At 47.3% G+C, this 26,958-nt stretch overlaps 1 protein-coding gene across 3 annotated transcripts in view; it reads left to right on the top strand.

The window, feature by feature from the left end:
• TNS3 (tensin 3) overlaps positions 1 to 26,958 on the top strand; it is a 307,051-nt gene that overhangs the window by 229,944 nt on the left and 50,149 nt on the right. For all 3 annotated transcript variants that reach the window (XM_019031413.4, XM_031012945.3, XM_055347356.2), the window contains exons 18-20: positions 5,545 to 5,714; positions 6,864 to 6,978; positions 7,064 to 7,147. In XM_019031413.4, the coding sequence (XP_018886958.3) occupies positions 5,545 to 5,714; positions 6,864 to 6,978; positions 7,064 to 7,147 (369 nt within the window). The remainder of the gene's footprint in view (positions 1 to 5,544; positions 5,715 to 6,863; positions 6,979 to 7,063; positions 7,148 to 26,958) is intronic.

Here is a 26,958-nt window from a genome sequence, read left to right as displayed (position 1 = left end):
GGGAGCACATGAGAGTTTGTGTGCATGTGAGTGTGTGGGTGTGTGCCTGTGAGAGAGGTGCGGGGTGTGTGGGAGGGGCAGCCCCAGTCTCCAGGGCGCACTCCTAGCGTGGTCCATTCTTCACGGACAGGGGCCCGTTTTGTAACCCCACTCTGAGCTTAGTTCCTGCTCACTGTCGCACCCGTGCCCTAGGGCCTTCCTTGGTTCTTTCTTGTACACAGCAGACATAGGTGCCGTGGCCTGGCTTCCATTGCCATCTCTGCCCTAGACGTTGTGCACGGGTTAAAGGGAGGCAGTGCCTGGTGGAACGTCCTGGGCTTGGATGTGGCACCGGAGCCTTGACTGGATTCTGTTCCACTACTGGGCTTCCTGGGCATCTACCTTGGACCTAGCGTGGAGTCTCACGTTCAAGTTGTCTTGCCTGAAGAAGACAGCTAGTGGGCCTGCCTTGGGTCTCTGTTGAACAATTAAAGGAGCACAGAGATCCCCTTTGTCGAATAATTAAAGAAGGGAGAGAGAGACCCCTGCTGCAGGGCGCCTTGCATTGTAACCTCTGGGAAGCATAAGCCCTGCTCGCTATAAATGAGAATGTCGCTTCCACATCTCCTCTGAGCATATTGGTCCAGATAACTACCTCTCACATTAATTTTCATATGGCTATCAGACATGGGAGATTTATCAGAGAGAAGGAAAAGTGTAAGGATCAAAGACGTGAGTTTGGGAGAATACAGGAACTAATACTAATGCAAAATTAGAACGGGATTTAGGGAAATTCAGTACAGCAGCACAGAGTACTACAAAATAAAAGAAGCTTTGTTCCTCTCGAAGGTAATCTCTGTGTTGTTTCCCTAATTTTAAAAAGTAATACATATTACTAGCGAAAACCCTGAAAGATAGAAACATTTCCGAAAAAATATGAATGGTGCCTAGAATTACACAACCCAGAGAGAAGCTCTTATGAGCATTTTAGGACATTTTCTTAGTTTTTAAAATAAAAATGAAACCACACTACACATGCATCTTTGCCCACTGTCTTTTGTCACTTAGTTGGAGCGTGTTTGTCCACTTCAAGTTCCATAAACTTGACTTTTAATGACAACATGAACAGTCCATTTTGAGTGTGGCCCATTATAACACTTACTGCCTGTAACTGTGTGCCAAGCCCCCGCCTTTGCTGCATTATCTGTAGGATCCCCTAAGCCAGCTTTGTGTCGTTCTTATTTCATTCTGGAGATGGCTTTGAGGACTCGTCCCCTGTGAGCAGAGAGGCAGAGTCCACCCCTGCCAAGTGGCCCCGGGCTGGCCTCTGAGTGAGCATCTACTGCTGGTGACAGGACATGGGTTCAACAGCAGTTCCCGCCAGCCCGGTAGCAACGCCTTGAGCAAGCTGCCCTCTCTCTTCTTCTCTGACCTTCCCCGTAGCCAAGGACTCTCAGATGGGAAGAACTTGAAAACTGTCCCTCCTTCCTTTTCTCTAGACTGCTGTGCACTCAGACCCTTTGGAAATGCACCCCCACCAGGTTCTCTGCTAGACCCCATGTATTTACTTAGACACTTGGCAGATTTCCTAAGACTGGGAAGAATAAACCATTGTTAAATCTGAAATTCACATGAGAAACAGAAGAATTTGTGAAGCCTTTGCTGGCTGCCCCATCAGGACATGTCCGGGAGGAAGAGTGCCCCTTCCTCAGCAGGATGAGGGTAGCCATCTTGATCCCAGGGGCCCCTCTGTCACCACAGGCAGTGGAAGTGGGCAGTGCCTCCCAGGGCTCATGGGGCCCCTGTCTGCCCTGTGTAGGCTTTTTGGGGTGGGAAGGGATGGAAGGGAAAGAAAGGCACCAGTGGGTAAGGAAGAGTGACCACAGAGGAATAGAGTTGGCAGTTGTGGATTTTAAAGTCAGATACATGTGGTGACAAATCATTGCTCTCTGCTGACATGCTGTGTGGTGTAGGATGAGTACTCAGACCTGAGCCTCCGTTCTCCTTGTCTGCAAAAAAGACATAGCAGGCTGCCTTAATGGAGTGATAATGGGCTTTTCTCTATGAGAGCACCTGCCCAGGCTTAGACTGTCACTGTTGCTGGATAAATGTTGGTCTCCTGTTTTTCTTTCTTTTGTAACTACCTCCTGGGCAGTTGTGAGTGCATCCTAGCACATAGTGGTTTTGCAATATCTTAAACCCTGTCTCATTTTGTCCTGTTTTTTCCTGGCGTTTCAAACTTCTCATTTCCAAGGTTTGCAGTCCGAGAGGAAGGGATCTCCACACCCCACAGAGGCCTGAGCCTTGCTGACCTTGTGTGCCTGTGTCTTTTCACTTTTGGAAATGGAAAGCAGGACCCTGCAGGGCTGAAGCCACACTTTCTGTACAGGCCACATCCTGGAATCCAGGGCCCGGTGGCCCTGCTTTTGCAGGTGCCTTGACTCCCCCATTCTTCCTGCACTTGCAGAGCCTCTTTCTGGCCTCAGACCCACAGCTGCTCTCCGTCGCTGAGTTTCCTCCGTTGTGGAAACCATCTTACTCCTGGTGGTCCCAGTGGCAGGATACTGAGAAGTATTGATCCATCCAGAGGGAGAAGCATGTAGTTCTGCTTAACCAGACATGGTGCCACACGGATTTGAGCACAAGCACCGGAGGTGGGATAGTAAGAACATTTTTTTTGAGACTTTTTTTAAATGAAGATTGATTTTTTTTGAGACTTTTTTTGAATGAAGAACATTCTGTTTTTCATTGTAATTCTTTGGGGAGAGAGAGAATTGAGGAACAGTTTCAAATCCATGTGTTCAACAGGGACATTTCTGGGACCAGCTCACAGAATGCCTGTGTTTCAGAGCCGCCTCTGGTGTGGGACGCCCAGGACGGAGCCCACTGTTGGCTCTGTGTCAGCTCATGCACAGATTGTATTCCCTAGCCGCTCTAAAGGAGACATGTTGAAGGAAACTTCCAAGTTGAAAGGTTAGAAGAAGTCTAAGCGTCCTGCATTGAGACTTATGTTTTAGTCCTGGAAATTCCTTTTCGGACCCTGTTACGACCTGGACGTGCCTTCGAGTGCAGCTGCAAGGCTGTGCTGGCTGTTGTCAGCTAACCCTAACGGGACCTCAGTTTCTGAAGCCAGTGAGTTTCCAACCTCAGACCTGAGGTCAGAGTGCGTTAACATGCACTTCCCATCCTCCTTCTCCAGATCAAAGAGAACACTTGACCACACTGTCCACAGTTTTATTATTATTACTATTTTTAGTTGAGACATAATAATTGTACATATTTATGGGGCCCAGTGTGATATTTTGATAAATGTATACAATGTACAATGCTCAAATCAGGGTGATTTGCATAGCCATTTTTTCTGTGTGCTTCATGCAACACTGCATGTTGGAATGATCCTGCCATGTCATTTTTGATAAAACACCACATATTATCTTGCATGTTGAACAGAAGTACTATTCCCTCCCCTTTGAAAATTACCTCTCTGGAAGTGACCTCTGAAGTTCTAGGCAGCGAGTGGACTGTAATGTCAGTATAGGGCAGCGGAGCTCCTGGTGCTCTCCAAAGATAGGTCCTCCCTGGTGGAATGATTTCCCTTGAGGCCAGCTGCATGGCTCCTTTTTCCAGGAAGGGGACCAGGCTCTCAGTCACTTGCCTGTGGCCATGGCACTTCCTTTCCATCACTAACACCCAGGGCTATCGCCTGCCACCTTGACTGCTTCAGGAACAAACTCCACGTCTGAGCTGAGTACCAGGTGGTGCATGGGGCCAGCCCGACTTTGTGACCTCACACCTCCCCTAGCCCTCTTTAAACTCATTCTTGGAATGGCTGCAAATGCATGCGTGTGTTGAAGAGCACTGGAGTGAGGGTGGTCCCCTCCCTGGCCTGCAGCACTTGCGTCATGTGGAGGGTGGTGAGTGCGAGGATGAGGACCACTGCACCATGGGGATGAGGGTGCTGTAGTGAGGGGCTGCTGTGTGAGTAGGACTCTCAGATATGCCATTTCATTTCATTTAATCCTCCCCCTTGTGGGAGGGAAAAGAGAGCAGGCATTATTCTCATTTTACCCATAAAGAAATGGGGGCTGAGGATGTCCTGCAGCTGGTGAGGGATACACTTGAGACCCCAAATCCCAAGTCCTAACGCACACTTCTTCCTCCTTCTTTCCCTGGATCTGTGGAGGGAGCTGCTGGGAACCGAAGAGAGGATGGAAGGAAGAGGTGGAAGGTTGCTTGGAAGGACCTGTGTTTGGATCTCCCTTGCTTGGTCGCTGTTGTGTGGTGCTGAGCAGATGTCCCATGGGACAGGGAGGGTGGTGTACAGCCTGGCTCAGCCCAGGAGCCTCCTTAAGCCCCACCTGAGTGGCACCTAGTAGCTGGTAGGGTTGGGCAGTGGAGCCCCCCATGCTGCAGACAGAAACAAGAACCCTTACAGCAGTCCTGCTGCTCCTCTCAGGCAGGCATGGTGGGTCGACATCTTGTCGCTCTCTGTGGAACCTTCTCTTTATCATGCCGACCTTTGCATTCCTGTGAGCTTCTGAAGTCTCTGGATGTAGGAGGTGTCAGTGGCATATCATGGGCTCAGCACGACTGTATGTCACTATCATGATGTATTTTGGAGGGCGGCCATCAACCAATTTGGAACAAAGTCATTCTAAGAGGAGCCTTATGTGGGCCACTCATGTTTATGAATCAAACTCCATCTTTCAGTGAAATGCTACTCTGCACTCTACACTTACAGGGACTATGTATTTATAGTTTAAATCTAAACTGTAGGGGACAGTGTTGTTGGGTTTGAATATTCAGACTATGTCATCAATAGAAACATTCCTCTTTTAATAGCCGGCAGCAGGTTTTTCCTAACTGCCAAATGATAAGAATCCGTGGGAAGAGGTTTTAGAAAATTAGATCCCAGCCCGACCCCCATTTTCACCAACACAAAAAGAACAGAATTTGGTCAAGAGTGGGGACCCCGGGGATCTGTGTCAGGAATAACCGCCTGTGGTGTTTCTGGAAAGGAAAGATTGGGATGGTGAATGTTTATTGTTGATGCTTGAAATAATAGGTTTTTTCCCTCTCCAGAATTTCTCATTGCTAAGATTCAAATTATCATAGTCGGGCCATGCTCTGCCCAAGGTCACCACAGGTGTGTGGTCCTCAGGGCATTCTGGTCCTGACAGGACACCAGGGGTGGCATGTGGGGGCCTCCTTCCCAGCTGGGTCATCGTCAGTCCCACCCAGCATTCCATCCGGGCACTGTCCTTTCCCAGCACTGAGAGTGAGTCCGGGTGCTTGCTCCTATCTCCAAGTGGCCTGTTCTGGAAGGAGCATGCTGGCCTGGGGAAGCTGCACATTTCCGAGGCTGTGGCCTTGTTCATCCCTGAGAGTCTCAGAATGCCCTGGGTTTCCCATCAGCTGCCTTCAGCAACCACAGCATCTTCCCAGAGCAGTGGTGACCAGGATGCAGCATACCTTTGAGAAGCAGCAGGCAAGATTTAAGGAAGGGGCGCCTCACTCTGCCTTGAGGAAGCGCCCTGCAGCCTGCTTGTCTCCCTTTTTTAACAGGCTCCTCTGCTGAACAGCCCCTGGGCGGGAGACTCAGGAAGCTGAGCCTGGGGCAATACGACAACGATGCTGGGGGGCAGCTGCCCTTCTCCAAATGTGCATGGGGAAAGGCTGGTGTGGACTATGCCCCAAACCTGCCGCCATTCCCCTCACCAGCGGACGTCAAAGAGGTATGTGCCACAGCCAGGTCCCAGTTTCTGGGCCCATTCCACTCCCTTTCTTGTCCTGGAACCCCGAGTGAATGGGCAATGACCAGGCCTTGTCCCTGAATACAGCCCGCATTATCCTCTGCGCCCACCTTCCGTCCTGGTTTCACAAATATGGTCGTGGCTCCTCTGTACCTGGCAAGCGGTGTGGCTGGGAGAGCACAGTGTGCAGTCAGCTGGCCTGGGTAATGCACCCCAGAGACAGCTATGCTGGTGAGGCCACCTCACTCAGGGCACTCGAGCCTCTATGTTCTAATCTGTAGAATGGGCACAAGGAGCACAGCATGTGGGTGGGTTGTGTGGGTTCGAGGTAGGGCTCTTATAGGCCTGGCCTTAGCCATTCTCCATAGCCCGACAGCAGCAGCCAGTGGCACACACAGCCTTCCTTCAGGGTCATCACAATCACACAGGGTCCTCAGTCCTCCCTCCGAGACCTTCCTAGGAGGTGACCCACAGGTGAGGGCCACAGATGAGAGCTTCTTGCTCTTCCAAGAGGCCTAGGTAAGGCTTCTAGTCAGAATGGATGTAAAGCAGGTCGGTGTATCCAAAACAATTAATTATTTTAGACTTGGGTGGGATTTCTTTTCAAGTTGGCAAAGTTGGAAGCTACAGAATTCACAAGAAAAAAAAGCTATTCATAGTCTTGACTCACAAAGGAAACCACTGTTAATATTTAGAATATTTCCACCCGGCCTTTTTTCTGTGCTATGTATTTAAAATACTATGCGTTTTTTATGCATCTGTGAATATATTAATACCATGGGTAAGGACTGTTTTATCCAGCTTTTTCGCTTAATATTGAGATACTCATTTACCTGTACCATTACAAACTCTGTCTACTTCACTTATTAGCTGTATATTGTATTAGAAGGATGGGCCGTAAGATACCTTCTGCTTCCTTTACTGTTGAACGTGAAAGTGTTTTCCAGTTTTCCATGGCTAGGAGAGGTGGGCTGGTTTTGTGCAGTGGATCCAGACCTCGGCCTCCTTGTCCTACTGTCAGAGGAGGGGTTTGCTCAGTGGGCCAGCCTGGGGGAGCCACAACCACAGCTGTTTGGAGGGGCCTTCACTTGACTCCCTGTTCTCACATTCTACTCCCTGTGCCGATTTCAGACGATGACCCCTGGCTATCCCCAGGACCTCGATATTATCGATGGCAGAATTTTAAGTAGCAAGGAGTCCATGTGTTCAACTCCAGCATTTCCTGTGTCTCCAGAGACACCGTATGGTAAGAATGAAGTAACACTAGCTGCATGTGCTGCTCCATGCCCAAGGAGGGTGACAACAGCCCCTTGCTCTGCTTTCTTTTCCAGTGAAAACAGCCCTGCGCCATCCTCCGTTCAGCCCACCTGAGCCCCCGCTGAGCAGCCCAGCCAGTCAGCACAAAGGAGGACGTGGTAAGAAATCTACCCGTGAGTCACAGGCGCGCGGCACTCAGGCGCTGCATCGCGGGGTCGCCATTTTTACAGAGAAGAACTCGTATGCAGAAATGTTTCCACTTGTGTCATATCTCAGAAGCCTTGGATGAGGATGGATCTTGCTGGGGAAGATGTAGGGATGTGGCCGTGAAATCCACTGTGTGGTGGCAACCTGGCCTTGCATCGCTGCCTAGCATCCTGTGGGGAACCCTCCTGTTCAGCCCCTTCATATGCAGTTGATGGGACCATCAGTGGTGCCTGTCGGGCAGCTTAGCATTGGTGCTTTTGAAGAAACTAGAATGCCCATCCCACACTTTACGTTCTCTGTGGGGATTGTGCCGCACGGGCGCCCCTAGCTCTGCCACCCCAGCTGCCTTCTCACACGTACCTTGTGGCCCTTCCTGTCTGTTATTAGTGGGTGCCTAATCACTGTCCCTGGATCTCTGCAGGAACTCAGGGGCTCTGTCCATGGCCTGATTGCATCCATCTGTCTGCATAGCTGGCTCAGGCGAGAGAGTGTTAGTGGGCGGTGTTTAGGGCGAGTTACTGTGCACTTCTTCTGGGTGGACTTGAGGACTTGCCTGAGAGTCCAGGACAAGGCCGAGCTCAGGCAGGTGGAGAGAGAATGTAAACCTAAAGCTCGTGCACATTTCAAAATCACTCTTCTCTGGGAGTTTCATTCATTACGCTGCTGCTTTTCTGCCCTGGTGAAGGATGCTGTTAATGGTTATTAGGCATGTTACCTGAGACTGAGAGACTTTCATTAACTTGTATTTTCATCTGCCCCTTACCCAGGAGTGTTGTGATCATGACAGCTAGCTCCATTCTCTCTCTTTCTCCATAGTAAACCAAGCCTGTGGACTATGTAATAGAAAGACATCCTTCTCCTAAAATTCCCTTTATGGTTTCAGGACCATAAATTGCTCTCTTCATATGTAGCATATAGCAGTTATACTGCCCGTATTTCTCAGTAAGTGATACTGAAATTTAAAATAAGCTGCATTTTAATGTCTACATTATGTGAGCATTACATGAGAAGTGTGTATGTTCCAATATGCATTAGCATGATGGACTCACACGTAGATAGCCATGCATCTGTTCTATATTTTTTATCATTTCAATAGATACAGAAAGAGGGATGTCCCGTCCACCCCATGTAGCCCCTCCTCCTCATGGAGGTGACTGTACTTGGCTCCTAGCTTGAAAGTGTTCATTGGGTTTGGGCTGGGATCTAGCCCTCTGGCCTGGAATCCTGTCTTCTCCTGCAACACCAAAACCGGGTTTGTTTGAAATAGGTAGATGACAAACAGTGGAAGGTGGGTAATAAGCCTGAGGAAATAAAATACTAGAAACAGCCTGCAAACTCATTAACAGCTCCTGAGGGAGGCCTCTAAGATCACTGCATTGAGCATAAGAGAATGTGGAGCCCCGTCTAAACTCCAGAAGGGTCTAGGAGGCTGCAGGAAGCCTGGGTGCTCAGCATGGGGTACCCAGTGGCCTGGCTGTCTTATGCTGGCCCGATTGTCCCAGCCTGGAGACGAGCTCCATATCCTGTGCGTGGATGAGCGCTGCACCATGTGTGGATGAGGATGGCTCTGCACACCAGCATGTGTTAGATTCCAGTGGCTTCAACTTGTCCTGAGTACTATCTGCATGTACATATTCACACAGAAGAAGTCAGGGCTTTGCCTTTAAATATAAAAAGGTGACATGATAATAATATTAATGTGAGCCTTCTAGATTTTTATTTCAGCAGTCCCCAGGGAGGGTCAACTTCACATTAGCCCACAAGGAGCACAGAGATAACACAGTGCTGACTTAGTGGACGCTTTCATCAGACAGCGTGGTGAGCCAGTGCCCTTGCCAGGAGGCCCCACCCACTCTGCAAAGTCAAGTGGAGTTGTGAGACTCCTCCAAGGGCACAGTAATAACAGAGGTAGCTCGTCCATACAGAATGTGTGCCCTGATCTTTATGATTTCCTTCCATTTCACAGTCACATTCTATGGGTCACTCTTACTGTTACCCCCATTTTACAGGCAAGGAAATTGACACGAAGAAGTTGAGTAGCTAGTAAGTGGCAAAGTCAGAGTTTCAGCTCCATCAGCCGACTCCACAGCCATGGGCAGATTATACACGGCTGATGTTTCACTTTGTCTTGTGTAACCTAGAAGTGACCTAATGTCACAACTTAAAAGCACATGGAAAGTCTCAGAGTCATGGAATAACCATGTAATTTGTACATTTAGGTAACCCCTATGAACCTCCACCTCCTTATCTAAAAATGCAGACTGTAGTACCTGCCATTCACAGCCACTGTGCAGTTTTGAAGTAGTAGGCTTTAGGCATCTGCAGTAATGCTTAACTGTGTATCATTTAGGTCTAGATACTGATGTGCATATAAATGACAGTATTTGCTTTAAAATACCATTAGAGAGAGGCTTCACTTCCCGGAGGGTGAATTAGACATACTTTTCTCTATTTCTCCTGCTAAGTACAACTTAAAACCTTGGACAGTAAGTATAAGACAAATATAAGAAAGCTCTGAAAGATGGGGAGAAATAGGCCAGCTAGGCATGGACCTCAGGGCCAAGGGACCCGGTAGGCCTTATTTATAATATCTATGGGCCAGGAAACAATCTTCAGAGGACTAACAGTAACTGAACCATGCAGAACATGTTCTCCAACCACAATGGACTCACTAGGAATCAGTAACAGAAGGGCAACAGGAACACCTTCAACACTTGGAAACTAAACAGCGCACTTATAAATAAGCTATGGGTCAAAGAAGAGGTCTCGAGGGAAATCCAAAAACATACTGAACTGAATGAAAATGAGGATAAAATATCAAAAATTGTGAGACATGGCTTTATCCACTGCTTTAATACAGCAGCACTGAGAGGAAATTTTGAGCAAGAAGAAAATTCTGAAATGAATAGTTTATGCTCTTACCTCCATAACCTAGAAAAAGGAGAACAAACTAAACCCAAGGCAAGCAGAAGGAAGGAGATAATAAAAATCTAAGCAGAAATTTAAAAAGATACAGAGAAGTAATACAGAAAATAAATGAAAGAAGTGGTTCTTTGAAAAGATCAATAAAATTGACAAACCTCTAGCAAGACTAACAAAAAAATGGAGGACATAGATTACTATTGTTAGGGAGGAAACAGGCACCATCACTAAAGACCCTGCAGACACCAAAAGAATAATGAAGGAATACACAAACTACTCTACACGCATAGTTTTTAAAACTTAGGTTAAATAGACCAGTTCCTTAATGACCATGAACTGTCACAACTCACCCAATATGAAATAGACTACTTGAATACCCTGTAACTATAAGGAAATTGAACTAGTAATTTATAATCTCCCAAAAAAGAAATCTTCAGGTTTCACTGGATAATTCTACCAAACATGTAAAGAAGAATTAACACTGATTCTACACAATACCTTCCAGAAAACAGAAGAGGGGGGATCATGTCCTAATTCATTTTGTGAAGCTAGTATTACCCTGATACCAAAACCAGGCAAAAAGAACAGAAAAAGAAAACTACAGACCAATATCCCTCACAGATTCAGATACAAAACTCTTTAACAGAACATAAACAAATAGAACACAGCAATATATAAAAAGATTGACACACCGTAGCCAAATGGGACGTATTCTGAGATGCAAGACTGGTTTAGTATTTGAAAATTCATTCATGTAATACACTATACTAACAGGCTAAAGAAAAAGCTCACGACTATATCAATCAATTCAAAAAAAGAATAAAAAGAGTTTGGCAAAATTCACATCATTCATGACTCAAAACTTCCAGCAAAATAGAAGACAGGAACTCCTTCAACCTTACAAAAAGCATCTAAAAAGCCCCACAGCTGACAGCACTCTTTTTCAACATAATTCTGGAAGTTCTACAGAGACATAATACAAGAAAAGGAAATTAAGACAACAGATGAGAGGAAAGAAATAAAACTGTCCCTTTTTGCTGATGACATGATCATCTAAGTAGAAAGCCCCAGGGAATCTTGAGTCTGCTGCTGACATGATTGTCCAAACAGAAAATCCCAGGGAAGAGGCGGAGCTTGCAGTGAGCTGAGATTGCACCACTGCACTCCAGCCTGGGCGACAGTGCGAGACTCTGTCTCAAAAAAAAAAGAAAATCCCAGGGAACAACAAAACAACAACAAAAAGTGAAACTGCTAGAACAAATTCAGCCAGTTTGCAGGATTCTAGTTCGACACACAAAAACTAGTTCTATTTCAGTATGCTAGCAATGCACCTGTAGAAGCTGAAATTAAAAATATAAGTCACAGCCCGGCGGAGTAGCTCACGCCTGTAATCCCAGCACTTTGGGAGGCAGGGGTGGACAGATCATGAGATCAAGAGATCGAGAGCATCCTGGCCAACATGGTGAAACTCTGTCTCTACTCAAAATACAAAAATTAGCTGGGTGTGGCAGTGCGTGCCTGTAATCCCGGCTATTCAGGAGGCTGAGGCAGGAGAATCACTTGAACCCAGGAGGTGGAGGTTACAGTGAGCTGTGATTGCACCACTGCATTCCAGCCTGGCGATGAGCTAGACTCCGTCTCAAAAAAAAAAAAAAAAATGTATATATATATATGCACACACACATGTATACGTGTGTATATATATACACACATATACACATGTATACATATATTTATGAAGAGGACATAGAGGTGGCATATGAGCGCATATGTATACGTATATATATATATATATATGTATATGCCACTTATAATAGCTCAAAAAAATTAAATGGTTAGATGTAAACCTAACAAACCATGCACAAGACTTCTTTGCTGAAAACTGCACAATGCTGATGAAGGAAACCACAGAATATTTCAATAAGTGGGGAGACATACTGTTTTCATGGATGGAAAACTCAACCTAGTAGAGCTGTCACTTCTTTCCAGATTGACAGACAGTTTTACCACAATTCCTATCAAAATCTCAGCAAGATTTTTTTTGTAGATATAGACAACATAATTCTAAAATTTATGTGGAAAGGCTAAGGAACCAGAATAGCCAAAACAACTTTGAGAAAGAATTAAGTGGAAGGAATGAGGTTACCTAATTTCAAGACTTATTGTATAGCTACAGTCATCAAGACTGTGGTGTGGATGGAGGAACAGACACTTAGGTTCATGAAACAGAGTAGAGAACCCAGGAACAGGCCTACACAGATATGCCCAGCTGATTTTTTTGACAAAGGTACAGAAGCAAGTCGGGGAAGGTCAGCCTTTCAACAAATGATGCAGGAGCACCTGGGCACCCACAGGCAAAACAATGAACAGCCACCAAAGGCTCACACTTTATACAAAAATTAACTTAAAATGGATGATGGACTTAAATGTAAAATGTAAAACATAGTATTTTTTAAAATGGGAGAAAATCTTTGGGATCACTAGGCAAAGAGTTATGAGGTTAGAACAAAAGCATGAACCATAAAAGGAAAAGTTGACAAATTAGACTTTATAAAAATTAAACATTTTTGCTATGGAAAGAACCTGTGAAGAGGATAAAAAAGACAAACTGCAGAGTAGGAGAAAAGGTTTGCAAACCACATGTCCAAAAAAAGGAATACCATCTAGAATGTATATAATCTCTCAATACTCAGCAGTAAAGAACAAACAATTCACTTGGAAAATGAGCCAAACTATTATTAAAAAGTCGAAAAACAACAGTTGCTGGCAAAGCTGCAGAGAAAAAGAACATGTATACACTGTTGGAGGGAATGTGAATTAGTTAAGCCACTGTGGAAAGTAGTTTAAAGATTTCTCAAAGAACTGAAAACAGAACTGCCATTTGACCCAGCAGTCCCATTACCGGGTATACACCCAAAAGAAAAAAAATCATCCTACCAAAAAGACACATGCACTTGTATGTTTATCACAGCACAATTCGCAATAGCAAAGACATGGACTCAACCTAGGTGCCCATCAACAGTGAATTGGATAAAGAAAATGTGGGACGTATACACCATCGAAGTACTCCGCAGACGTAAAAAAAGAACCAAATCATGTCCTTTGCAGCAACATGGATGCAGCTGTAGGCCATTGTCCTAAGCAAATTCAGTATCCCCTGAATTTAAAATAAAAGTTGAAATTAAAAAGAAAAGCCACTGACTAAATTAAATAAATGGATTTTTATTCAGTAGGAAAAAAATTAGAAAATGGTTCAAAGAAAAAAAGAGACATGTCACTGAAGAGGACATAGAGGTCGCTTATGAGCACATGAAAAGATGCTCAACATCATTAGCCATTAGCAAAATATAAATTTAAATCACACCTATCAGAATGGCTAAAATAAAAAATAGTGACAACATCCAATACTGGTGAGCATGTGGAAAAACTAGACCCCTTATACATTGCTGGAGGGATTGTTAAAATGGTACAGCTGCTGTGGAAAACAATTTTGGCAATTTCTTAAAAATGAAAAACCTACATCTGCCATGTGACTCAGTGATTGCATTCCTGGGCATTTATCCCAAAGAAATAGACTTATGTTCACATAAAACCTGTACAGGAACTCTTTTTACTTTAATAGCCCCAAACTGTAGATGTCCTTCAACAGGCCAGTGGTTAAACAAATTGTAGTACCTCAATACCATGGAACACTTCTCAGCAATAAAAATAAGTGAATTATTCATACACACAACAACCCGGATGGGTCTCTAGAACATTAGGTTGAGTGAGAAAAGTCAAAACCTGAAGTCTGTATAGTGTATGATTCCATATATGTCACACTTTTTACATGGCAAAATTGTAGACACAGAGAAGAGATTCATGTCTGCGAACGGTTGGGAGGGGCAAGAGTAGAAGGGGAATGGAGTAGCCAAAAAGGCAACAGGAGATTGGCAGAAGAGTGGTGGAGTAAGAGGTTGGGAAGCTGGAGCCAGGCCAGGAGCCGTTCTCTGTAGTTCCCAGAAGGTGGTGGTGTGGCATCCACATGCAATGTGAGGTCATTACTGAACCTCAACATGGGGAGGTGACTGCTCAGATTTGCATTTTCACACATCACTGTGGCTGCTGCATGAAGAACACGGTGGGATGGATAGTGGGCTGGAACAGACCAAATGGTTTCAGAAGAGATAGGAGGAAATCAGAACATTTGTGTAGGATTCAGGGTGGTGCAATCAGCTAACCTTAACACAGTGGAATTGGAGCCTGACTGCTCTTTCTAATTTTATTGCTTTTGTCATTATTGTTTAAATTAGGTTCTGGCTTCTTGTTAATTAGTATGCAGTTAGTATAACACTATCTCCATAAAATTCACCTGTAGATTGCATTACTAAAACATAACTTGATACCTCCTTAGTCAGCATAAGCCCCATGTGTTAAGTTCTTTTCCAGACAACCACCAGGATAGGTGTCCAAGAGAAATAGCCCAGTTAGTTAAAGGCTGTAAGGACAGATTTTATTCAGGATTATTGCAACAGGACAAAGTGCTGGGCTCAGCCCCAAATGCAGCAAAGACGGCTGGAGATTTATGACCGAGGAATAGAGCAAAAGGATCTGGTGGATGGAAAGTCATTAAGAAGGGACATCAAGGGTAGGGGGGTTCTTGCTAAACTGGCCTAACACGGTTTCTGCTACAGGCAGGCCAGGGACTTAGACACAAAAGGCGAGGGATGAGGAGCTTGATGACGTGTCAAGGGGTATTAGATACCAAGTGTGGGGGATGAAAAGCAGGATTCTTGCTGGAACTGAGCTTGCCATGGTTGGACGTGGAAGGCCAACGTTGAGGCCTAGTGGAGAAGAGGGCTTGGAGGAGCCTGGCTAAGGTTTGGTCAAGGAGAGTCTGTCACAAGATAGACCCATCTGTATCCAGGCTAACGCAATAGGGTGACCAAATGCAGCCCGCACGCTTCTCTGTGTTTCTCTCCAGGTCCTTTGGGCACTTAGTTTATAATTTTTTATTTTCTATTTTTTATTTTTATGGGTACATAGTATAGGTGTGTATGGAGTACATGAGATGTTTTGATACAGGCATGCAATGTGTAATAATCACATCATGGAAAACAGGGTATTATGGGCACTTAGTTTAGCCATAAGGCTTCCGTGCCAAGTGGCCTGGGAGCCAGCTGGGGCCAGCCTCTGCCACAGGCATCCTTCACCCACCCTTCTCACAAACAAGCGATTCTTCAATAAACAATAAACAGAATACACAAAAAGCAAACCAAAACATCTCTAGATTTATTAATAGATGGGTGAATTAAAGGAGTCTTTTCCAAATAATGTGACTAACAGGAGCCAAGGGGGATGAATGCCCAAAGCTGGGGCTTGCCAGAACCTGCTGGTACCGAGAGCTGATTGCTGAAGTGTGAGGAATTTTGTGAGCCAGCTGACAGCACATTGGCAGCTTGGGATCTGCCAGGGCGGGATTGTTTACACCACAGGATTTAGCAAACGTTATGAATCAACCCCTCCATCGGCCCCAAGCTTCCCTGACACACCAAACAGTAGAAATTCACTGCCTTTTTTTTTTTTTTTTTAACTCTGTTTGGTGTTAGCTAACTAGTCATGAAGAATAGAGGCTGAAGTGACCAACGAGATCTTTCTGCATTTTGACATTCAAATATTTGGAAAGATTTTCCGCATTCAGCATTTGGATTCTAGTCCCATTGCCAGGCTCAAGTAAGCTCTGTGATAATAACACTCAGCTGTTGGAAACCGCTGTCCGAAGCATCTCTCAGCAGACAGGGAGGCCTGAAAGGACACGGCAGAGTGGTGTCTGGTGGGTCCTCTCCTGACATTTCTTCTCTCTCTGGTCAAATGCTGGATGCACACATATTGTGGCTCTGAGACTTCCTATCTGGGTGAACTCAGGCAGTTCTAGGGACCTCTCTGAGCCCTAGTTTCATGTCCTGTACAACAGTAGTCATTCCTACTGCACATGGTTCTTCAGAAGATTGGACCAGAACATGTAGCTCTGACTCCTGGCCCAGACCTGATCAACACTCAGCAAATAGTGGACACTGATGCTGTTAGGAGAACAGAGCATCCATATGAAGGGCGGTTCCCTGAGCTGGGGAGACCAGTGACAATTGTAAGTCTGGGTTCAGAGCATGAGTCAGGGGACAGAGAAGGCCCCTGGGCATCTGGCCCTGGGTGGCTGAGCCCTGGGAATACTGCTTTTCCCAGAGATGTGCTTGTGCCCAGTGTGCTCATGTTTTAAATGCCAGCACCTACTCCAGGAAAATGATGGGTATTTCAATATCTGCTCACATTATGCATATTTAAATATGAATTTAAATACTGTTTAGTTCTCCTAGGGATGTGTTGTCATTTAAAAGAGGTTGTGATAGCATGAAGGACTGGGGACAGGAGCAGGAGATGGCAGAGCAGCTGTAGGCACTGATGTAATGCCTCCAGCTTTATGAGGACGGGCCCAACCAGGCTTCGCCCATTTGGGGCCCTCGAGCGGGAGCGTCAGTGGCAGCCCTCGCCATCGTCCGTCTGTTGAATGTATTGCCACATGGCCACATTATGCCCCAGGAGCCATGTGTTGGAGGACAGTATCCTTAGGCTTCTCAGAAATTCCACATGGGAGCCTCAAATGGACATGCTTTTCTTGAAAACAAAAATATTTGTAAAAATGTAACAATGGGAGTTGTTTAATCTCAAGTCTCCCCTATAAGCAAAAATAGATAAAATTATGAAATGTAAGATGTAAATTATTCTGTTTCTTAGCTGATCCTTAACCTTGATGATATTTTCAAAACAAATGACATGAGAAAAGGTTTCCTTTAAAAAGTCGTGGTTCTCGCCTGGCGCAGTGGCTCATGCCTGTAATCCCAGCACTTTAGGAGGCCAAGGCAGGCGGATCATGAGGTCAAGAGATAGAGACCATCCTGGCCAACATGGTGAAACCCTGTCTCTACTAAAAATGCAAGAATTAGCTGGGCATGGTGGCACATGCCTGTAGTTTCAGCTACTCGGGAGGCTGAGGCAGGATAATTGTTTGAACCCAGGAGGCGGAGGTTGCAGTGAGCCGAGATCGCACCACTGTACTCCAGCCTGACAACAGAGTGAGACTCTGTCAAAAAAAAAAAAAAAAAAAAAGAGTTGTGGTTGTGATACATCTCAGCTTCCAAACTATTTCATAATTTTTTAAAAATATAAACACATAACATAAAAGCATCCATTTGAAGGTGAACATTGCACCGGCATTCAGTAGATTCACGGAGTCATGAGACCATCACCCCTAGGTAGTTCCAGAGCATCCTCATCCTATAACAGCTTTACAAGTGGTATTCAGAGGGAGTTTGGGGACTTTAGGCTTCAGTGAAAAAGATTAGCAGTTAATGATAGTTTACTTCAAGAGGATGCCTTTATATATTTTGCAACTTCTATTTTGTGTTCAGTTCTTCTGGAGAGTAGGGTGTAGGCATTTTAGGGGCCTGGCTTCCAAGCATGCAGCCTCTTCTCTGCTGTCGATTGGAGGTTTTGTGAAGGGCTGGGAGGATTGCCTCCATCCAAGTGCCAGTGCATGAGACTGATCAGGAGTGGGAGCATGTGAAGTGGTCCTCATTGGCTCACAAGAGGCGACACAAGGGTTTGGTTGGTGCTGTGCGGACTTCCTGGATTTGGTAGGTTTCAAAGGGTCATGATGTTTGCCACAGGGAGGAAGAAAAGGGCAGTACCAGTGGCACTGGTCCTTACCCTCTGTAGCTCTGTGATCTTGAAAAGTTTGCATAACCTCTGGAAGCATCATTTAAATCTAAGCAAAATAAGAATGTGTGTGCCATGCATGGTATTGAGGGCAGTCTCTTAAAAATGAAGATTTCAGCCTATGAATATGCTAATGTAACAAAAATTTGTCTTAAAATTTAGTTTTTTAATTCAGAATGCACTTTCTTATTGAAATAGTTTCAGAGCCCCAGGGACTGATAGAGAGACACAGCGTGAGAAGAGGGCAAGAGGAAGACAGAGACAGAGAGATTATTTTGACGCAATGCTTTATTTTTATTGAAAAAGCTGTCATCCTTCAAAACTTGACAAATGATACAATGCTTCTACCAGTCTTCTTCTTTGTTTCCTGTACTCGACTCCCTTTTCTGCTGAATTTTTATGAGCTCTGAATGAGAATGTTTATAATAGGGACAAAGGCATGTACTGAATGTGAATATGTGTGACATTTATAGAGGCCCTTGTTTACTTTGGATTTTCTAGAGCCTCAAAAGCACATGCATTCCTATATGGATTTCTCCATGGGTTTATATTCAGGTATGTAGGCATATGTAAGCGTGCATAGGAATAGACATGCCTGGATACATGCCTGTGATGTACTTTGCATTCCAGTTAGTGCCAAAGAATGCACACTGGTGCATGGTGACCCCAAAAAACTGGCGTGGATTAGCAAACATCGTAGCCTCCTCCAACCCCTGCCCCAGATGAACAACATGAAAAAGAAAAGTTGACTGCTTCTAAATTATATTTAAAAGTAAACATCAGTGCTGGGTTCATGGAGGTCAACCTAAAGTGCTGGCCTGTGAATGTGCCTTTAGGGGTCTTTTGAGATGAGAACATGAATTCATTTGAGGGTGATGAAGCTAAAAAAAAAAAAGGTGTTGGCTTTCTGTGCTGACATCTCATCCACGGAGCAGGCCAGCTTGGAAGTGTCCCCATGTCAGCCTGCAGACTTCTCTACCATGCTGAGTGTTCTCTTGTTTGCTCACTTTGGGTTTAGAGGAATCTGCTTTTCTAAATTTATTTATCAGCTCATTCCATTACCCCCTCCTCTCCTGGTGGACTGTTCTTGACCCTCAGCATGTAGAAGTTATTCTGAAGTGCTGCTAACAGGATTTGATGCTGGCCCTGGGGCTTGGTGACAGATGTGGCTCTGGTCCTGCCCGTCTGTAGCTCTGTGATCTTGAACAGTTTGCATAACCTCTGAAAGCATCTTTTAAATCTAAGTAAAATAAGAATATGTGTGCCATGCATGGTGTTGGGGGAAGTCTCTTAAAAATGAAAATTTCAGCCTGTGAATACGGTAGTGTAACAAAAATTTGTCTTAAAATTTCATTTTTTAAATTCAAAATGCGCTTCCTTATTCCAGCATTTTCTGAGCTCCATTGTCTATGAGAATTGTGCTCCATCCCGGGATTGAGGAAGGGAGGCGGTCCTGGCCCTGGGGCAGCTCTCGGGCTGGGGTCCCTTCTGAAGCAGCCTGTGGCTGGTGAGGAATCCGGAATCCACAGCTCGGGCCTGAGCCTGGGCTTGTCTCCTCCTCGCTGCTTTGAACAGGAAAAGGCAGTTCAGCCCAGCAGGATGCCTCTTAGAACTGGGAATGGCTTGGAAGAAAATGCTTATGAAGCCCCAGCATATAAAATGTGCAAGGATGTTTCCCTGCTGGAAGCATTTACCTAGTACCCCTTGCATTTTTACTTTCCTCCGAAGGCCCTCACCTTGTAATCCACCTCCCCGCAGTTCCATCCCCTCTAGACAGCAGCCTGCCTCACAGTGGTGTCCCAAGAGCATTGGGCGTCAAGAGGTAAAATGCCTGGGCATTTTCTCTGAAGCACCTGTTACCACTGTCCCTTCAGGCTGTGATTCCTGGCCAAAATGCACCCATTCTTTTTGACACACTTGGGAGGGTCTGGGATTGTGAGACTTGCAGAAGGGTTAGATGTCTTGAGTCACTGAGAGGGCTGAAGACAGAATATGTAGTCTGCTTCTTGACATTTGTTACTGGCCCGGGCCTGCCCCATCAGAGCCTTTGAGGGCATTACCAAGGTGCCCCCCAGATTAGTGTACCTCCTCAACAGATAGGCATTGGCCAGGCCGTCCTACTTAGGCCAGGAACCACCTTGTTGTCTGTTTAAATTCTATCACATTTTAGTGACACACATATGTAGACACGTTATATGGTACATATGTGTGTTATGTGTGCAGGTATTTATGGCTCTGCCTAGATTGAGGCATTTGCCACTTTCTGAGCACTTCTTATAGGCCATGCACTTATATATGCACACATGTAGAGAAAGAGCAAATGAGCAAGTTTACAAAAAATGCTGAAAGCCAGGCAAGTGAGAATTCCATCGTTTGGAATGAAAGTAAACTTTTCTGATGCTTCAGGGCCAACCAAGTGTGCAATGGGCGTCAGAGGTCAGGTCTCCATGTGTCACCTGGCAGAGGTATGGTGTGAGCAGCTCATTGGAATTTGATTTTTCCAGAGGAGCATGAGATTGGGTTACTGTGAAGTCCCAGTGTTGCTGAGGTTGTGGAGGGTTTGTGTTTTGTGTTTGTTTTTAATTCCTTCTCCGCAATGCCCAAGTGAGCACTCTACTTGAGTCTCAAGAACCCCAGAGTAGAGCTCGCCCTGGGGTGCTGGCCAGCACGTAATTCTCAGAAACAAACAAGTACATTCGAATAAAGCTGAGGATCTCAGTCTGCAGTGCCTGGTCCCTCGGAGGCATTCTAGTATCCCTCTTAGTTTTGTTTTATTGGGGCAGAGCCTGTTGCTGAAAACAGAACTTGTGGGTCACCCTGACTATCCTTCCCAGGCCTTCGAGAACTGCCTTGCATGTAGTAGAGAGACTCACAATTTGCAGGAGTGGCACCGTCTTTGAAGCAGCTTTCATATAAAGCATCCGAAGTTCCTTTGCTAGGTCATGTGCCCAGTCCTCAAAGGTACCTGCAGATCACCTGATCGCTGGGAGTAGGGCTGGTCCAGGGTTCCTCTTATTGTGTGCACACATAAGGTTTGCCCGAGTCCGGTGGGACAGAGATGTGGGAGGTGATGGGATGCAGTCCCTGTAGGACCCGTGAGGCTGGTGGACAGGCAGTGCAGGCTGGTGGGAGGGTGTTAAGGGAGAATTCCATCCAGCTGATCAGGTCGTGTCTCAGGAAGGACGTGCCCCCTATGGAGGCTGCGAGACCTTTAAACTTGCACATCTCTTCCCGTGTGTCTTCTCTGGGCGCCCCAGCTCCTCCCTTCTCCTTGGTTTACTGCCCCTTTTCTCACCTCCCTCTGGCAACCAAGTCTGCTTGTGTCTTCCTCTGAAAGGGAAACTCCTGTTGCCCCTTCTCTCCCTCTGTTCCTCCTCTCCCTCCCTGCTTCACCTTCCCTCCATCCTTTTGTTTCTGCTGCCTCGCTCTCACCTGCATTTGAAGGATGTGACTTCCCAGTGGGACCTGGGTTGGGATTTGGTGTCACCCTCCCTCCCTCAGCCTCAGGACATTTCCAGAGCAGAGTCTTCATCACATTCCTGGCATCTAACACAGAGAAGGATCTGGATAAAAGTTTGTTTTGTTTTCTGATGGGTAAGTGGAAGGAAAGAGACAGTCTCTCAGCTCCAGGGAGCTGAGTGCATCATGCCTGCAAAGGGCCTGAGCCCGCAGAGTGGGAGCTGCGTGAGACCAGCACCTGTGTTTCTGAGAGGAGACCTGGCATTGCCGGCTGGTGGGGTGGGCTGTCCTCTTCCAGGTGTCTTTTTTGCACCCCTGCTTGATTTTGCTAAGGTGCAGTGGGTGGTCCTGGCTGTAGCAGAGTCAACGTGTGGACAGTCCAGGTCCTGTCCTCCCCGGGGATCTCTGGGTGTTTGGGTGGGGGAAGCAGACTGTCCGGGAAGAATTTTTAAATGTTTTTTCCTCAGCGGACTTGCTGCCACCTGGAGCCCACGTTTGAAATCACTTTAGTCCCTGGCACTGCAGCTGAGGAGAAAGAAGCAAGAGAGGAAAGATAAACAGATCTCCAGAAGATGCTTAAATCTGTAGATTCACACTCAGGATTGTCCCAGTCATGGCTGTGACACGGGCACAGAAGCAGCATGCCCTGCCTCCTCCTCCCTGCTGCCCATCCCTGTGGGTTTGCTCCGAGTCACTGAGCCCACAGTTCCACGGAGGGAACGGGACCCACCCTTGGGAGTGCCATCCTGGTCACAGTCACCCTTCCTGGGCCTGGCTGCCCCTTGCTGGTGCCGCCCGGTGCCGCCTTCCTCTCTGCTTGGGGAGTGACAGGCACGGGAAAGGCCAGTCCATCCGCTTCCGCTGAGCCTGCTCTGTCCGTGGTCAGGCATTTCCGACAGCATCATTTGCAGGAGCTGCTGCTCTGCAACACATAAACAACCAGGGAGGAAATGCCTACTCAGACCTTTGGGAGGAGGGTCCCGGGGATCTTCCTGGCCCATGTGCGGAGCGGTGGCCCCGAGGGTCCCAGGCAAGCCGTGTCCCTCTTGGGGTAGGGCATTGACCTGCCCACTCTTCACAGGTTGATGAGTGTGCCAGGGTCGCGCAGGGGCTGGACCGGCCAATGGCTCGGCTCAGGCTGGGCAGCAAGCTGTGCTGGAAGCACAGGCGTGCACAGGGGCTGTAAGAAAGGAGGCAGCCCAGGAGGAACGGGGACCTGCTCTTCCAGGGAGAGCTTTCTGGGGGAAGGGGTGACACACTAGCATTTGAAGAGGGAGTGGGATTTTGCCAGACACATGAGACAAGAGAAGCCAGGAGTGAGTGTCTGTTCTGTGCTTCCCCTTGTGAAAACCCTGAGTAATGTACCGTGTCTCTAAGGCCCAGACACATGACAGGCCCCTATGTTCTGCCATGTGGACTGGGTTATAGTCAGATTTCGGGTCACGGGAACAGAGCACTTTGACTTGACTGAGGGAGATAGTGTTCCAAATGCTGAAAAAAATGTGGGGTCACTTGAAAAGGGCTTTGTAGAATGTATAGGAGTTTTTCAGCAGTTGGCTTAGGAGTTTGGCCTTTTAGATGAGAGAAGCATATGAGCAAAGAACATGGAAGAAAGGGGACACAGTGTGTAGAGGCTGCCAACAGCCTACAGTGGGTGCCAGCCAGGCAGAACAGGCTGAGGGATCCAGAATCAGGCTCTAGGACAGGGTTTGGGCAGGATGTTATAGCCCATTGGGGCCCAGAAGAAAACCTGCAGGGTTTGAGCAGTGCAGTGAAAGGGTGGGATTTGCATTGGAAGGTCCCCTGGGCTGCCTTGAGGAGTGAAAGACCTCCAGGCTGGTGGCCAGGCCAGATGAGAGGCAGATGGCCCCATCCAGAGGAAAGGGACACGGGTGTAGGCTCCTGCCCGGGTGGGGGGCAGAGGACTGACTAGGGACATCCTTGTTGTTGGAGACTGTTCAGGCTTCCACTTCCTCTCTGGCTGGTTGCTGGAAGCTTCTCTCTGCTGTGAGTGTGGGGTCCCAGGGGAATGGGGGTTTGATTTTGGAGGGGCAGGTTTGGGGGCATGGTGGGCGGGTCCTGCCGCTTGTGCCTTGGGTGATGGCTGGCCTGAGGCTGAAACTAAGCCTGGTTGGGTTTCAGCAGGGAGGTTGCAAGAAATTAAAGTTGGGGGAGGAAAAAGTGAAAAGAAATGAAAAGGAAGCAAACCGCAGCAGTGAGCAAGGCGGGGCCAGGGCCGTCTGGAGGCACTGACTGGGCAGGCCGCCCGCGACAGCCAGCAGCAGCTCAACAATCCCGGGATTCTTTCCCGGGCCTGAGCTCTCCCGGCCGCCCTCTGAATGGGCCTCTTTGGAGGTGGCCGCCCCGCCCCCTGCACGACTCCCTCGGGACAGGCTGGAACACAGAGCCCTGCCTGGGTGGGTGGGGGACGCCACCGCTGGGACAGGGACTCGGGACTCTGCTCACCACGTAGGGCTGCTGGGGACACAGCCCAAGGAGTTCCCTCTGTCTGGCCCACATCCTCCCAGGCCCTTCCATGGACTGACCAGGGTCCTGGGTGCCAGGTAAGCTGTACATTGGGACTCATTGCTTCTTCCTGCTCAGTCCCCACACGCCTGGTGTCTTCTGTGCTCCTGGCGCCTCTGGCCCGGATCCAGTTGCCCTTGCTGAAACTTGATCTCCTGGGCTCCAGGGGAGGGGGGTGGGGAGGGGTATGAGGTGGGATGCAGAGGTCACTGGGCCATGAATCCTGGGCAGGACTTGGGAGGAGGGCTGATTGTTCCAAGAGTCCCCTTGTCACTTGATGACAGTTCTCAAGTCGCCAAGGCTTTGGGACAAAACGCCCCAGCCCTTGAGCCTGGAGGGCTAGTCCTTCCAGAAGAAAGTCATGCTTTGTCTTTGCTGAGATTCACTCAGGGCTAACAAAAGCCTGGTTTACAGATGTGCAGCTTTTCTGGAACAGGACTGCTTCCTAGCACAGCGCATTCCTTTACTGAAACCGATAAAGTGAGCCTGCCCCATTCCAGGGCTGTCACCGCCCCCACCCCAGTTCCAGGGCCCTTGAGGGATCCCGGGCAGCGGGCAGCGGGACCTTCAGAGGCCCAGAAGGCTGCACTTCTGAGCACCCAGCACAGTTATTTCTACTAAATGCCGAAAGCAAGCGTTAGGATCAGGCACTGGGTTCTAAAATGAGATTTACTGTTGTCTCTTCTCTGGTTGAAGCAAGCAAAGAGAGTATTTCTAAACGAGTTCATGTCATTGAAAAAAACAAAAACAAAAACCCATGCATTCACTGAAAGAACCTGCTCAGATTATGTTAACAGAGCTTCTGGACCTAGGGGCTTTGTTTCTTCACTGTCCCTTCCCTCCCAAATGTCTGAACTGGGGCTGGGGCTCTGTGGGACCCTGGGAGAGTCAGCCAGGCGCTGGGGGTGGCATGGGCAGGGCTGGCGCCTGGGCCCAGGGTGGGCCTCCTGGGCATCTGCTCCCTCCTCCGCGTGGCTGGCCTGTGATTCTGCTGGCCCTGCAGCCGACACAGCGTGTGTGTGTGTATTCCAGCTGGAAGGATGGGGAAGATTAAGAGGGAGCGAGGGGAAAACCCAGAGCTCTTTATTGTGAAACGAGCACTGCAGCCGCTCTGAGACAAGCCCAAGTGGCTCAAGGTCCAGCTTCTCCTTCCCAGGCTGAAAATCTTGCCCAGTATCCCTTCCAGGATTGATGGATTGCTCTCCAGCTGATGGAGGATGCTATCTTTTCAAAAGTTTCCTGTCCTTTTAATGTATTTTATATACATTAGTAATTTTTCATGAATTCCATATGCGTGTCAGTGTATTAGAGATTGTCTGGTTAGGACAGACATAGTTTTCTGACTTTGGAGGTGAGATTAAAAGAATTTTGGTCCACCTATTTCGAGAGAGGGGTGATTTTCTCCCTTGGCCAGCCTGTAGCCATGGTGGCCCGTGGGGAGCCTGGTGCTGTCTTCTGCTGGGGCTTCCTGCGCTCTAAGGGGGAACCTCAGTGACAGGGCTCTAAGTTGCTCCCAGAGTACCTGTGCCTTCCTAATCCCCAGGGCAAACCTGTGCAGAAGGTTCCTTGTGCTCCTGTAGGGGCGGAGTAATTGTATTACATTCTGTGTTCTGACTCAGACCCTGCTGGTGGGAGGCAGGGATGTCTTGTGGAAAGAACATAGTTTTCTGAGTCCAAGAGATGAGTTGGCTTCCTTTGAATAAGCTTCTTAACCTCACTTTTCAGAATCTGTTTCCTCATCCATAAGATGATTTGCATGTGGAAATGTTTGTATGAGGATTAAATCAGATAACACCTATGTGTGGATTAGCAGAGTGCCTGGTGTATAGTAGGCACTCAGAGAAAGGGAGCTGTAATTCTGATTTCCATTTTACTTTCTTTATATGAAAAGTTGATATGTGTCATATAAACAGGATTTTACAACAGTCCCAAGAGCTGTGTGATTTAAAAGCTGTTGACATTCAGATCGGCACCTGTACTGATGGCAACATTTCTCCAAAAGCACAGTGAAAGCTCCCGTGGTTGGAGCTGGGATCTGATAATCCGCATGGTTCTAAAAAGGCAGTTTGCAGCCAGGACCATGCATCAACATAGTTCTAACTGCTGCCCACTTTGACCTTCTCTCCTCTACCCTTCTGTTTCCACTTCCCTGTCTTTAAAAAAAATAACATCCAAGGCAATCAAGCTGCCTAGTTGATGTAGGATCAGGACAGGAAGCCTGGTGGGTGTGATGCATGGAAGGTGGTCTTACTGCTGTCAGACACAGGTCTGGGATGGCTCAAAGTCCTGTGGTCTGATGAGAATACCATGCCCATTTTGTTTACATTAGGCTCACCTGAGACAGGTGGCCTCTCCCTTCTATCAGGAGGGACTGTAAACAGAATGAGTTTACAGTAAGAGTCAAGGGACCAGAAGGTCCCCGTCACACAGCACACTCTGCCTTCTTGCTCCGTCCCATTGCTCACTGTGATTTTGCCAGGAGATAACCTAAGAACACAGGACTAAGAAATCACTGGAATGTCAACTTCTAGTTCCACCACGAGATAGCAGAGTGGCCTGTGGCCTTCCTTGAGCAGTGTTCTCTGTGGACATATGATTCTTGATTAGCCTCAGGTAGAATGGATAGCTGGGTGGAGAAGGCAGGTGGGTACCGGGTCACCCAGGTAAATTAAAGTTAAACAGGGTTTTACAAACGTGGAGTGGAAGAGCGAGGAATGAGGTCTCAGCTGGCAGGAGGACCAGGGTCACCAGTGGGATGCCTGGCTTTCTTGAGTGACCAAGTACAGATAGAAAAGCTTCTAGAATGCTATGGAACTCATTTACTGCTCTGTGGAGGTAAGAAGGAAATGGGACCAAAGACAAGGCTTGCTTCTGGAAGATGTGGGTCTTGGGAACCCCTCTTTGTGCATCTGTTGATGGGAGTAATGGATACACAAAACCACACGGTCCATCATGCTTCCAAGCTGACTCCTCCAAGTCTGGTTTCCCTTGATAGTTTTCCCAGTGGTCCCATCACTTCTGCTGCCTACTAGACTTATCATCACGAGAAAAGTCCCAGTCTCCTTTGTAGCTCATGCTGCACTTGACTGGAGGAAATCAAGTCAAG

Source organism: Gorilla gorilla, chromosome 6 (genome assembly GCF_029281585.2).
Source record: "Gorilla gorilla gorilla isolate KB3781 chromosome 6, NHGRI_mGorGor1-v2.1_pri, whole genome shotgun sequence".
NCBI classification, from domain to species: Eukaryota; Metazoa; Chordata; class Mammalia; order Primates; family Hominidae; genus Gorilla; species Gorilla gorilla.
The sequence above is the reverse complement of the archived record's forward strand: the minus strand, read 5'-3'. Positions and strand labels throughout refer to the sequence as shown.